This window comes from Myotis brandtii, unplaced genomic scaffold, assembly GCF_000412655.1.
Source record: "Myotis brandtii unplaced genomic scaffold, ASM41265v1 scaffold668, whole genome shotgun sequence".
Lineage (NCBI taxonomy): Eukaryota > Metazoa > Chordata > Mammalia > Chiroptera > Vespertilionidae > Myotis > Myotis brandtii.
Window position 1 is genome coordinate 4,856,109 of NW_005370597.1, and position 14,092 is coordinate 4,870,200.

The 14,092-nt window shown below is 41.2% G+C and overlaps 1 protein-coding gene across 1 annotated transcript in view; it reads left to right on the forward strand.

The window, feature by feature from the left end:
* ARHGAP26 (Rho GTPase activating protein 26) overlaps positions 1 to 14,092 on the forward strand; it is a 409,256-nt gene that overhangs the window by 311,675 nt on the left and 83,489 nt on the right. Inside the window, exon 19 of the mRNA XM_014529049.1 lies at positions 11,296 to 11,434. Coding sequence (XP_014384535.1) covers positions 11,296 to 11,434 — 139 coding nt within the window. The remainder of the gene's footprint in view (positions 1 to 11,295; positions 11,435 to 14,092) is intronic.

A 14,092-nucleotide genomic window follows, 5' to 3' on the forward strand; every position in this document is an offset into this window, starting at 1 on the left:
ATAAAAATGAACTTGTATAGAGGGGAGGTAATCGAACTGCAGTTAATAATATGGTTTCTAAAGACAAAGCACTTGGATTAAAATGTGCTACCTCTTACTCGCCGTGTGACCTTGAACAAATATGCTTCCTCTTACTCCTGTGCTTAACCTCTCTAGGCTTATTTTAAAAAATACTTTCAGTATAGTCTAACTGCTGTAACAAACAACCCCCAAATATCAGTAAAAGTTGATCTCTTGCTCACATAGCAGTTCACTGCAGGCATCTTGTATAGTGAGTGATTCAGTAACCCAGGTTCCTCCCATCGTGTAGCTCTGCCTCTGCTCTGCAGATCGCTGCAATAGACAGCTGGGGGAAGCATGAGAGAACATAGGAGATTGGGTACGTTTATATGGGCCAAGCCTAGATGATGCTTTCCATATTTTCTTCTCCATTCCATTGGCCAGAATTCACATGGCCACATCTAATTGCAAGGGAGGCTGGGAAAGCAACCCAACCATATACTCAGAGAAGAGGGAAGCAAGTTTGGTGACCATCTAGCCAGTGTGCCACAGTCCTTCCATTGGTTTGTCCTAAGGATTAAATAAGATGATTTATTAAAGGATTTAACCAAGAATCTGGTGGGTAGTAAGGTCCAGTAGGTATAAACCATTGTTTTTAGCAGTCTCAATATAATTCTCTGAAAATAGAGCTCAAGTCCATCCCTGGATGTCACATGTGCCCTTCTCCCAAAATAGTGCATTTCATAACTTAATCTTTTCTTAAATAATATTAAATGGTAAGGAGTAAGCAATTTGATTATGTTTCATGTCCCTAAAAGGAAAAAAAAAAGCTTATAGCAGGAAGTATCTCATGGTGTTTGAACTGTAGCTGTTTTTTAGGGTCCTTGGGCCTTCAAACCAGAAAACGTATTTGAAAGCACGACAGAAAAAAGCACCGGATACTGCTAATAACAATATTGAAACTTGTGTAGACAAGCAGCTATCCTGCCTTGAGCACAAAATCTAGAAATAGAAATGAAATGTGAAATGCATGGCCAGGCCTGCAAGTATATGGGCAAGAACTGGTGAGGAGACTCATCTAGTTGGCTGAATTGTACGTTTCGTGACTCTCTGCTGTGGACTTGTGAGGTGCATTTTAAGAGGATCGCGGTGCTTAGTTCTATGTTCTTTTGCATTAGTTAAGCCAGAGAGTGGGATGAATCACAGTGAGGTCCATGTTCCTGTGGGAGCTGATGAAGGAGTGTGAGGGAGAACATTCCTGGGTGAAGGCTGTACCAGAGTGTATGTCCCCAGTCCTGAGGGAGCTAATATACGCCCTTAATAGAGGTTTTTACTTTCAGACCCATGATGTATATGTGCATTATTCCGGGGAGAACATCCTTAATATTCATCAGGTTTGCCTTCCTGGTAAAAACAACTTAGAGTAAGGCAGCTTGGCTCCTTTTTAAATGTAGCTTCAGGCCTGGTATGGTATAAAGTGAGCAGCTGCTGCCTTGGCCTCCTTTGGAAGCCTGTGATGTTTACCTCACAGGAATCCTAAGCATCCATGGCCATACTCTGGCCTCTGACTTTCTGGAGACAAGGCTTTGAATCTCCTGCCAATAAAACTGAACTTCAGCCATCAAATCCAGAGCATTTTTATGTCCTTCCATGAACATTGTCAGAGACTTTAATTTATATAAAATTCATACCATTTAAATCTTAGATAACAATATTTAATGAGCATTCCCTTGGCCTTGGCCATAACATACATTCACAAAGGTTCTGGAGTGACTAATTTTCCAACCGTAGTGTCAGAAGTTGGCCAAAATCCTGAAACCACACTTGAAGAAATGCTTTTCAACAGCACTTTTTCATCCCTTCCCCCAACAAGAAGCGTATGATAGCATATGCCCTCTTGCTTGAAACAAGCCCTAATACAGATATTAAGTGATATCCGCCATAGTTACTGGCATAATATTCTCTCATTTAGTAAGACTATTTTACATACGGTATTTGCATTGTGCCTTGGAATAAAATTGGGAGGGATCCAGGAATAAGTAGAAAACAGTAGTGAAAGAGAATGTAGAAACCCAGACATGTAGGCATGGGAGAGGGAGAAGGAGAAGGAGGGGGAGACAGAGAGGGAGACGGAGAGGGAGAGAATTATAAGATGCCTATTTCAGTTGTCCATCGCTACATAACAAATCATGTCCAAGACTGTGACTTAAAACAGTAGTGATTTTCCCCACCTGACCATTCTGAGAGGGCTTAGGTGTGCCCATATGGTATCAGCTGGGATTGTTTGACTGAGACTAGAGGATCCAGGATGGCCTTACTCCACATGTCCGGGACCTTGGTAGTGGCTATTGGCTGGGACATCTTGATCCTCCTCCACAGAGCCTCTCTTCTCGCCATGTGATCTCTCATGGTGCAGTAGTCTAGGCCAAACCTCCAAGAGAGCAAGCAAACACAGAAGGGTCAAGGCTTATCAAAGCCTAAGCCTAGAACAGAGTGTTACTTCAGTCACTTTGACATTTTAAAAAGAGGGCCAGGGGATACATGCTAGCTAGAAAATTCAGATTATTTACTCGCTAAAATATTTTTTTAAGAGAAGGAAAAGGGCTTGTATTTTAACAACTAAAGCATATAGTATTCTCTTTCCCTCCCTCCATCCCTCCTTCCCACTTTACTCTCCCCTCTTGTTTACTAAGGACTAACACTGGACATTTAGCTCCAAGGGTTAGAAATGAGGATGTGCCTAGGATGAGTTTTGTTGTCACTGGCACATCCTATACATCCTCCAGACAGCACATGCTCTGCGTCCAGAAACATCCCCTGCTGAGCATGTCTTTTCACAGAGAACCCACCTGCATCTCCTTCCTTGGAGCCTTATTGATGTGTTTCACACAGACCTTCAGTGAGGTCACATTCAGCACACTAACTACATGCCCTGTCAGCAATGCTCCAGAAATCATCCTTCACCTCCCCAACTGACCAGGCAAGGGGTGCAATGTATGGAACAATTGTAGGAAATACTAGTAAATGCCCCAGTGTAAGCAGAGGCACAGAGGAAAAAGCCAGGAGATAGGACATTATATTTGGGGCTCATGATGCTTTTTCTTTTTGCATGTTGGTAGTACATCCTGATTTATTTACCTAGTTGAAGATAATGGATATTTTTAATATACACAGACTAGAAGTAATACTATTCATGACAGTAATGGCTAACTTTTACTGATAGCTTATTGTTCTCAAGATATTGTGCTAAGCAGCTTTATATTCATATCATTTCATTTTCATAGCAACACTATAAAGTCAATATTTTTATCTCTATTTTACAAATTGTGAACCTGAAGTACAGAGAGTTTAAAAAAACAGCTTGTTAGGAGAGGAACAAGGAACTGCTTTAACAGGCCAAGCTATTAAAATCTATTTTAGTTCATCTCTACTTAATACAATAAATGTTTATTGAACATCCACTATTGGTCAAATATAAATAAGATGAAACCTTTTTCTCCAAGGGTCTCCTGTTTTATCAGGGTATAACTAGCCATAATACAGGGTGCTAAGTGACATTCAGTAAGATGAATAAAGTATATGGCATCCTGAGGAGAAATATTTAATTCTGCTTGTGTGGACTCTGACACACAAAAAGACATTTTCTAGGCAGAGAAAGAGTGGCCACAGGAACCGTCCTGAGGAACATGAATCAGTTAATCAACATGCATCAGTTTGTGTGTATTAAAATGATGTGGCTATGAAAGAACTGTAGGTTATATGTTAACAGGGAGTGGGAGATAATGCCAGGCAGCTGGATTTAGCCGTTTGTCAAGGATCTTGAAAGCTAGGAAGTGGGAGCCTGAAAGCCTGAAAAATGGGAGCTGTCAGAGGTTTCCAAGTAGAGGAGATGATTACATCAGCATTTTAGAAAGACATCCTAGGAATCTGACTGAACAAATTGACTCTGATCCTTGAGATCAAAATCACTCCTTGACTCAATAAATAGCAAACAATACAGTTGACCATACTGTTGTAAACTTGTGGCTATATATAAAGTGTCTTACTCAGAGAGTATAACCTTTGACCTATAGCCTTTACTTAATTTAGGGCAGAGATAGATCCGAATGGTTCTCCTGGCCAGACTTCCCAAAGGAAAATACCAGGTCATGGCATCATTTCCCATCAGTGACTCCTATCTTGGACTGTACTTGGATTATATGAGAGCTCTATACTGGTGGTCAGGATTCAGAGTTGAAAGTTCAAAGTGCAAAGATTTTGGCTGTTTCCATGCTTGTTTTAAGGTAATGATCAATCATTGAAAATTTCTCTTTCTGTATGGACAACTTTGTCTTAAAAAATCAAGTAAGCCAAATACTTGGACTTATAGTGGAAGTTACCAATATTTATATTCTTCTAGTTAAGATTTTAAAAAAATATATTGAATGCTATATTGCCCAATATACCCAAAGCCCAGAAATGCTGCTATTTCTTGAAAGCTTTTCCTTTTATAATAGTAATCTTGCCAGGGATTCTGAAAAATTTAGATGTCTAGGAAGAACAAGAAACAAATGGCCTCTTTTCAAAGTTTTGGTGAAGCATGAAATCTCAGGTTAATATATGTGTGAATCTCTTACATCTTCCTGTTAAATTCCACCATATCATAGTACGATTGGACCCACTTGTTTTGTAACAGTTCACAATACTTCTTTTGGCTGTGATACCCAAAAGGGTTTCTGCACATGAAGCAAGATATGGTATTCTTACGTGCCCACATACCATATGCTTCTATCAGTATGGTCCCTTTAATGCCTGTTGGTGTTTTACAAAATAAATTCTCATGATCTTTTCCCAGTCTAACCCTTTGCTTTGGAAGGGCTAGGGTTGTTGATCTTTGAGCTGTTAATTCTTAGAAATGCCCAAAGATCAGTGCCCCTTTAAAACATATGTTAACTTTTAATCTTATATATCAAGAAGACCTAACAACTATGGAACACCCCACTTAACACCTAGGATAAGCACCAAATCCTAAACAACCTTGCATTCCCAATCAAATGGTAGTATTTTTCAATGCAATTGTTGTGATAGAGTTGATTGGGGCCCACCAGACTTCCTTGATCTGTTGGCAGTACTGAAATCCATTTCACAAGTGCTATAGTTTATGTACAAAATGTACATCAATTAATAAAATGCAATTAATTTGAACAATTTCTGGCAACCCACAACCCTTGTATGTGCCCTGACCAGGAATTAAACCCACCTTTTGGTGTAGGGGACCATGCTCTAACCAACTGATCCACACCAGCTAGGGCTTTACTTTTTTTAGTTTTTATTGCCTTTTCTTCCATTGGTTTCTGAGTGAACTCTTTTTGGTCCTCTCCATGTTAGGTTTAGAGGTAATCTAGATTTACTTGTATGCTGGGCTGGAATGCTTCTGTCCTAAGCCTGTTTCCCCTTTTAAGTGTCAAGTGCTGTGCAAGTTGCTCTTCATGAATATGATAAGGCTGTGCATCTGAACATGTATGTTCCCTTCAATAAGCCCTAGATAACAGATCATTGTTTGAACTGTGAAGCTCCTTTAATGTTACTCAAATAAAGATGGAGTTTTGTTGTATTTTATCTCTGTCAACAAAGATAACAGGACATATAGTCTTTCTGGTGCTAGGGACAATCACAACATCCCATGGATTACCCAGGCCATTAACCAAATGGCACTGGTTCCTTCTGAGGGATTTTTAATAAAACTCCCTCAAATTGTTGTTCCTTCTGCCAAAATGCTGATATCAACAGGACATTGGACTTCCAACTGTCCCTAAAAACCCTCTGTGTAGCTGCAGCCTCTGCACTTGGCTTCTTAACTGTAGCAATAAGTGAGCCCTGCTGAGACTGGCTTAGCTTCCAGAAGGAAGGCACTGGGGTTGTGGCTCTCGTGCCCTGCGCAGTTTCCCTCCACAATCTGTCATGAGAAAGAGCAGTGTGTGAGCCCTGCTCAGTAGGTCTAGCCCTCCACTCCCAAAGCAGACACTCCAGGTTAAACAAGCCCATGCTTGTTATTACTCATTATTACTTGGGACCCCGATGCATTAGTGTCTCAAGAAAATGCCTAGTCTCTTCTCTCAGAGAAGCCTTTCTGTTTTGCTCTTTAATCCCAGGCCCCTGTCGTTGATTTATTGCCTCAGAACTACTTCGCAGTTATAGACCAAGAACTCTTCATCATGACCTAATTTTCCTCCCATAAAAATCACAGCACATAATAAAGAGTATGCCTCACACATTATAGGGAGGTTCTCATCCTTGTAAATTGCAGGGGCACGTGACGGATGGGATTAGAAGAGGTGTAAAATGTGTACGAGACACGTGGAGAACAAATTCCACAAATGTCAGTGGTCTACATTGTCAAGATGGGCTTGAGGGGGAGGCCTGTGAAATTTGAATTTTGTAGGCAACACAAGGGAAAAAGAACATCAAATTCTAACATTGCTGTAAGCAGTTACGATCGATGTTTTGCAAAGAGCAGTAATTAAATTTGCACTTATAAATTAAATCCTCATGTCCCGACTGCAAATAATTCATTGTTGAGTCTCCAGTTATTTCCCTACTTAGACTTTTTTATTGAATGCAATAATGTCTTTTTAGCACTGAGCGTCAAATTGTGTTAGGCGCTTCAGTCCTCACCACAGTCCTGGGTTTTTATAGATGAGGCATCTGAAGGTCAGTTATGTAACTTCCTCAAAGTCACAGAGCTAGTAAATGATAAAATGAGATCCGTCAGACACTAAAATCATGTGATCTTTTTTGTTTTGTCTTCTGTCTCTCAAAATAATAGTCGATATAAAGACCACTAGTGGTTAAGATACACAAAGTCAAGCTAAGTCCATTCAGCTGTACTCATCTGTGTGACCTTGGACTAATCAGTTACTCTGAGTCTCAGTTTTCTCACCTACCAAATGGCAAGAATAATAGTACCTCCCTTGTAGGGTTGTTGTGAGTAAAATAATAAGATAACCCGTGTAAATAACTTAAGATGATAAGCACTCTAATATTCTTGGTTCTTTTTATTATCTTTTATACCACCCTCGCCTCCTGCTGATCTCTGCCCAGTTCTGTGCTAAGCATTTTATGTGCATTATCATTTCAATTGCTCTGCAGGGCAGGTGTTAGATCCCCATTTTCAAGAGTTCCAAAGTTTGTCTAGCTCCAAAGCCTGTTTGCTTTCTACCCATATAATGACTGCAGTTTCCTAGTCTATATTTTTTGTGGTGATATGACAGTGATGGTGAGGTCTTTGTAGCTGTGGTTGTTGCCCACTGAGTAGGCAGAACCAGGACTCAGCCCCAGTCAGTATGACTGCAGAGGCCCAGCCACACTTGGCCACTCTGCTGCAAGGCTTGGAATTTATGGTTCTGCTAATTCCATATATAGGAAGCTTGAAATTGGGGTACTTGGAAGAATTATCCAGAGTTGTATTTTTATTTTACAGTCTTATTCCCCAGTAGCTTCCAGAAGGCTTACAGGCTTCCTAATAACTTATTTCTAAGGCATTCCTGAGTAAGTCAGAATTAGTTCGTAAGTTTGGGCAGAATTAACAAGGGCCTTGTGGCGTAGCACAACTCTCCCTCCCCTTTTGTGTTAACTTGGAAAGGCCCTGCAAAATGAGTAGGTTGTTCCATCCACGTGGTAGAGCTTCATAAATCCATTTCTCATAGATCATATAAGATAGCACAACTCTCCCTCCCCTTTTGTGTTAACTTGGGAAGGCCCTGCGAAATGAGTAGGTTGTTCCAGCCACATGATAGAGCTTCATAAATCCATTTCTCATAGATCATATAAGCTTTCCCATCCATCCATCACTCATTGGTACTGTTATTCTTCCCCAAAGAATGAAGGGAACTTCATTTCATTCTCTTGAAAGTATCTCTTCCAAACAAAATAGGATTGGAATAACCAACAAAATTGTGAATAAGTCAGTTTCCCATCAGAATTCCAACTGGAACTTTTAGTACGGAGGCCACACTCTTGGCCTGGCTAGAAGGTGGCCAGACAAGGAGCAGCTTTTAAACAACTTCATGTATTCAAGTTTCAGGGTTAAATGAGCAACAGTAATTTGGGGAATGATTTCTCAGACTCTTTGATGAAGGTTCATGTCATCTGCTCTGATGTAGTCTGATTTACAAAATGCCCTTGCACTTGGGAAAACTTGTTACGACAGTGGTGATAGTCTGATGTCTGACCCTTTACACCCTGCAGCGTGCTCACTTGCACACCATTGCACTTGAGCCTGAGTATGGCCCTATCATCTGAGGCTAGGGCCTGGCTCACGGTGAAGAGAACTGGCCTTCAGGATGGTAACACTCCCCCCAGTGAAAATCTCCTTCTAGAGTGTATTCTAATATGCTCTTAGACCAGGGGTGGGGGACATCTGGCCCAAGGGCCGCATAAGGCCCGAGAAATCATTTGGTCTGGCCCTTCCAAGGCATTAGGGGTGAGTTAATTAAATGTTTGACCAAATATAGCAGGTTGATTTTCAAGTTGATAATTTTGTATGGCCCATAAATGATATTATAAATATCCAAATGGCCCTTGCCATAAAAAAGGTTCCCCACTCCTGACTTAGACGAAACAGCCAATGAAATATTATGTTCTCCTGTCTCACCCTGCATGGATGTGTATAAGCACAATTTTTCAGGCGTCTGTCTAAATCCACGGTCCTTCCTTACAATTTACTCTCCTTTGTTTCTCTAGCATTTACTAGTTTTAGGAAAAGGCAAGTGCTCACATTTTTGGTTACAGTTGAAATTTAACTGTTCCCATTGTAGTTGGTGGGGATCTCATTCTCAGTAACTTGTTAAGAAAAGAGAGACAAAACCTGGGGGACACCAAGCATAACAGGACAGAGGCCTATCACTAAGTTTGAATTCATTTAAAATGTTTTTAGGTAGGAATTGCTGTATGTGCTGTACTTGAGGCCAGAGGCAGAAAGGTTCTAAGAGACACCATTATTTGTTGAAATACATCCTTGTGGGTTTGGAGCCTCTGGTCTCTATAGTCAGGACTGGCTAGAAAAGCTGAGCTGAATGAATAATGACTGCTGAGGACATGGAAAGTGAAGGTGTTAGTTACTTCAGCCCCAGGTTCCTGCCCTGGCCTCTCCTCTGCTTAGCTGTGCTGGTTGGGAAATCTCTCATTGTGGAATGCTCAGCCTGTTTGCTGTGTTGAGTTGACCGGGCAGATGTGAACACTCATCTAAAGGAACAGTGTTTAAATATCAATGATAACGGTGCATGGGCAGGTTGTCACCCAGGAGCAGCCATGGTTCAGCTTATTTTGGGGATCAAAGTAAAGGGAAGAGAAAGCTTCTTAGAGGTTGTGGTCCTTGAGCTCAACAACAACCATAGTTTCTCTTTTCTTCCCCTGCAGACACCCAAAAAGAGACTGGGGACATGTATAGCACTGGTACTTATTTTTAGGGATGCCAACTCCTCTGGAAGCCAAATGATCTCAGTTGTTTTTGCGTGAAGTCCCCTTCTCCCCTTACTCCCTTGCCCCAGTTGAACTTAGCTATGTTGTGATTCGGTTTATTTTGTTGAAAATTCAGTCCCCTGGGGAAAATATGATAATGCTGTTTTCAGACAGCTGTGTTTGGGAATGAGATGGACTGAACCAGCTGGCTGGCATCATTGGAACCCAAGGACCTGCCAACCCATGGAGAGCAGCTGTTTGAGCTGAAATTCTTATCATTCTTATGACTTTGCTTCCTATATTATCAGCTTCTTAGTTCTTCTAAATGCACACATGAAGGAGAGAAAGCCATGACAAAGACTCTGATATGTTTAGGGTCACCCATAGTTTAAGGGACTGGGCTGCCATCATCATCCTCTTATTATTCATGACTGTCGGAAAAGAGAAAATCCAGAAGGAGGCTAGCTCTAAAGAGGAAGTGATAATAATGAGAGGATCAATAAATATTGATTTAATATAGTCGGGGTGTTAGAAGATTGTTTAATGAAGGAGGAAATGTCACAATGTAATGTTGAATGAAATGTATAGGATACAAAACAGTATAAAGAGTATAATCATCATTATGGAAAAGTATTCTTTAACATTAAGTGAGATAACCAATACAAAGCACTTAACCTGGTGCCTGGCATGGCAAAGACTCAACAAATCACAGCTACTGGATGCAAACTCTAACCACAGGCAACATGTGCCTGGCGTAAAGTAGATGCTTCAAAGATCTTTCTTGATGGCATGAATTAGTGCTGCTGTTATTATTTTATGCATTGAAAAATGAATCTGGAAATTCTAAGGACATGGGTTTCTATGTGGTCATCTGAAGTTATATCTGATTGTGGCAGCTTAACCTCTCTGCCTCAGTTCTTCATTATAAATGGTGAGGAGAGTACTTATTGCTCAGGTCACTGAGCACTGAATGAGCCACCCATGAAACACATGCAGTGGCAGGTCCCTAGGGAACCAACATTGAACGGTGGCTACTGTAATCAAGCTAACTAACCATATAAGTGGTATGTATTATAATAATTCTGCTGTCCTTGTGTCTGTAGAAAAACAGATGAGCGTTGTCATGATTTTGTCTAACATTTTCTTCTCGTTTTTTACCTTGGACTTTTAAAAAAAATAAAATAAAAGCTTAAATGTTTACAAGAAAATAAAACTCAAAAACTAATAGTGGTTATCCTAGAATTGGGAGAGTTTTTCTGTTTTCTTCTTGATGCTTTTTTCAAATTGCCTGTAGTATTTATATGTTTCTTTTATCATCACAAGGAAAAACAACAAGTCTCCCCCCCTTACAAATAAGAAAAAAAATTGTTCAGCATCAAAGATAACACTAGAAAGGATACCCCCCCCCGCCCCGAAGATGACTGAAGACAGATGAAGAAATGATGCCCAGTATGCACTGGAGTTCTGTTTGGAGTGTTATTTAAATGCATATTTCACACTCTGATTCTGCACAAAGGTGGTCACAAAACTTGAAGGCTTGTTAACAGCCAATGGCTTAGATTTAGCACAGATTTTTCCCATGTCCCCTGGAGAGAAGAACAAAAAGAAGATCAACGGAAGAATAGGAGAAGGGGTTAGAGATGGAAGTAAATGGTTACCAAGCTCTGGGATACACTTCCCAACAAGAAGGTTTAACCCAGTTCCTAGAGATGATTAAAATGAAGTCGTGAGCAAACAGTGGTGGTCTTCTCAAGGTTTGTTGCTGATTCTTAGACATCACCACCCGCCTTTGTACTGGTTCTGCTTTCTCCCCAGTTCACGGCAGCCTGTAACCGTCCTGTGCAATTATGCTTGCAGATATTTAACACTGTGCCTGAAATGCCTCTCACCAATGCCCAGCTGCACTTGTCTCGGAAGAAGAGTGGTGACTCCAAGCCCCCGTCCTGCAGCGAGAGGCCCCTGACGCTCTTCCATGCTATGCAGTCGACAGAGAAACGTGAGTCCTGTGCTCAGGGCTAGCGTGATGCCCCAGGGACATCCCTTGCCGCCTCTGCCTCCGGCTGCTCGGGGGCCACACCTCTGGCCTCTCTGTGGGCCTCTGCCTTTTGTGTCCTTGAGGACTGTGTTGCACTGTGCCATCCAAGGTGCCACGGTAAATGCTGTGGAGGGCTGTAATTATTATCACTACAAGGACAAAACACAAAGTGGAATAATGACCTGTTTTGCCTTGAAGAGAAGAGGCTCCTTATCAGGATTGGCATCTTTCTCTTCCTTTGTTACAAAAATGAGTTTTAGTAGCCCCTCACATTTTAAAAGTGATGGCTTTCCTTATCATAACGCCTGAAAACAAATCTTCACCACCCCTCCACCCCAAACATCATGCATTTAAAGATGTCACAGTATCCCATAATACTGCTGTACCTTGGTGTATTTAGTACCATTTGGGTGTTTCATATATTTTGCATTTATGAATAAAGCTACTGTTATGATTTTTGTAGCTAAATCTATTCATAGTCATGATCATTTTCTTAAGATAAATTCCTGGAAAGATTTCTAGGTCAATGGATATGCACAATTTTAGGGCTTTGACCCTGTACCTGGATTGGCTTCCCTTCGAATGATTATCTGTGTTCCTCTTGACTGTCTAGCTTGGCTCATTCTCACTGTGGTGTCCACATGGCCTGGGTTCCTCCACATGTACCAGCAAAGGCTTGGAAAAGGCCTGGCCACACCCACATCTGCCACGAACAAGACTGTGAGGTGATGTGCTTCTCGGGTTTCCAGGAGAGCCATGGTCACCTCATGTTTTGTACAAACGTGTACAGTGCAGATTGGGACAGATCAGACAGTGCTGGTAAATGCTGCTATGCTTTCCATAGTGCCGAGGTTATGATGAGACTGAAGCAAAAGCAGCTCTGGGACCAGCCTAGAAGCATACTCTGGGAGCATGTAGGAAAAAGATGGAGATCGGGAGAAAATCAATTAGATCCTTGCCCATGATTAATTTTATCTCACAGGCAGGGGATGAAAGTTAAGGATGTGTGAAAGCAGACCTGCCTAAGCTGCAGAGCCAACTGCTGGCCCTGTCTGCAGATGGCGAACAGAGGGTGGGAGACGGGAAGAGGGTGAAGCAATACCTCTTTCCTCCAAATGTTAGTAAATGCTCCCTGAAAACAAGACCAAAATCTCCATATGCTTGAATATTCGTGGGGTGTTTAGCTTTCCCCCCATTTCTCAAAGAAGAAACATTTCAAAAGAAACATTTTCATTGAAAAGTATATAGATGTGTGTAGGTGAATATTCTTTTTAGTAATCTGTTTCAGAATCCCCCCCTTTTTTCTGGGAAATTAGAATGGCTCTCCTGGCTTAGAGAGGACAATAGGAGGAGTTGGGTGAGTTGATGCTGAGGAAGATTGGGCCAGGAGCTGGAAGGTTCTACTGGCACTCGCCCCTCCTAGGTTGTAATCTGGCCACCCATCAGGGTTAGATGAACAGGTGACAGTGCACAATAAAGTCTTCACACACCTTACACTTCCCTTTGTCTGGTCTATGGACAAAGACAGAAGACTGATTTATCAAAGCTCTTTGCTGAGTTTACTCTTTGGAATTCAAATATAGATAAAGATCCCACAGCTGATTTGTGGGGGAAATTGCATTTCCATAATGTGTATTCCATAATAATAATTGTATATTCCGTAACGACAATGTTTTCCAGTGTGAGGCCTCTTTCTATACCTAGCTCCCTACTTCCCAAACCTGAATCATTTGCATAAACCTTCATTCACTCTTTGTGCCACAGCCACATAACTCATTCACTGTTGTTTAATACATGTCTTTACATCAACTTTAAATCAACTCACTTCTTTACATGGCCTATTCCTACTCAGTAAAAGCTCCAAAAACGTAAGTTTGATGGTCTCACTGTTCTGTTCCCTAATATATAGGAAAATAAATATGTAACCATTAAGATAAAGAATGTTCATCCACATCCAACCCCAGAATCGTCTTGTGTTCTGCCCATAGAGTATGTACCATAGTTTGTAGTCCATAGACTTTGCTCTAAAATTTTGACTGATTCAGATTCTTCCTGTTAATGTAAATATAAAAAGTCACGTTTCTTTTGTCCACTTGACTAGAGTTGAGTTCAGATATTATTAGTTGGTTGTTTATATCAGTGTAGTGACTCGGTGATATAAACATGCTGTGCATGGTTTCATGCTGTGAAACCTGTCCAGGTGTGATGTGACCTTACCTTTCTTCAGATTCTTGCCACAGAGCATATACCTTGTTAGAGAGATCATGCTTGTGTGGACACACACACACACACACACACACACACACACACACAAAACCTCTCCTCTACCTTCAAACTTGGCATATGATTTTTCAGAACCTCATTTCCTCTTATGTCTGCGTATCTGCCTCTTTTGAATCCAATTATGCCTTTTCTCCTCGGTGATGTACTTGCAGTTTATTATCTGCTTAGTCTTCCACGGGTCAGCCCTCTCTTCAGTCCCTGAAACTCCCAGAGTAGTTTGCTTGGTGCTTCCGTTTGAGAGGCTCCAATTGTTCCCCATCAGCACACGTTTTCCCCCATCTCTCCACAGGGCCCCTGCTCTGTACAGAAGTTGAAGCCCATCCTTTTCTCTCAGAA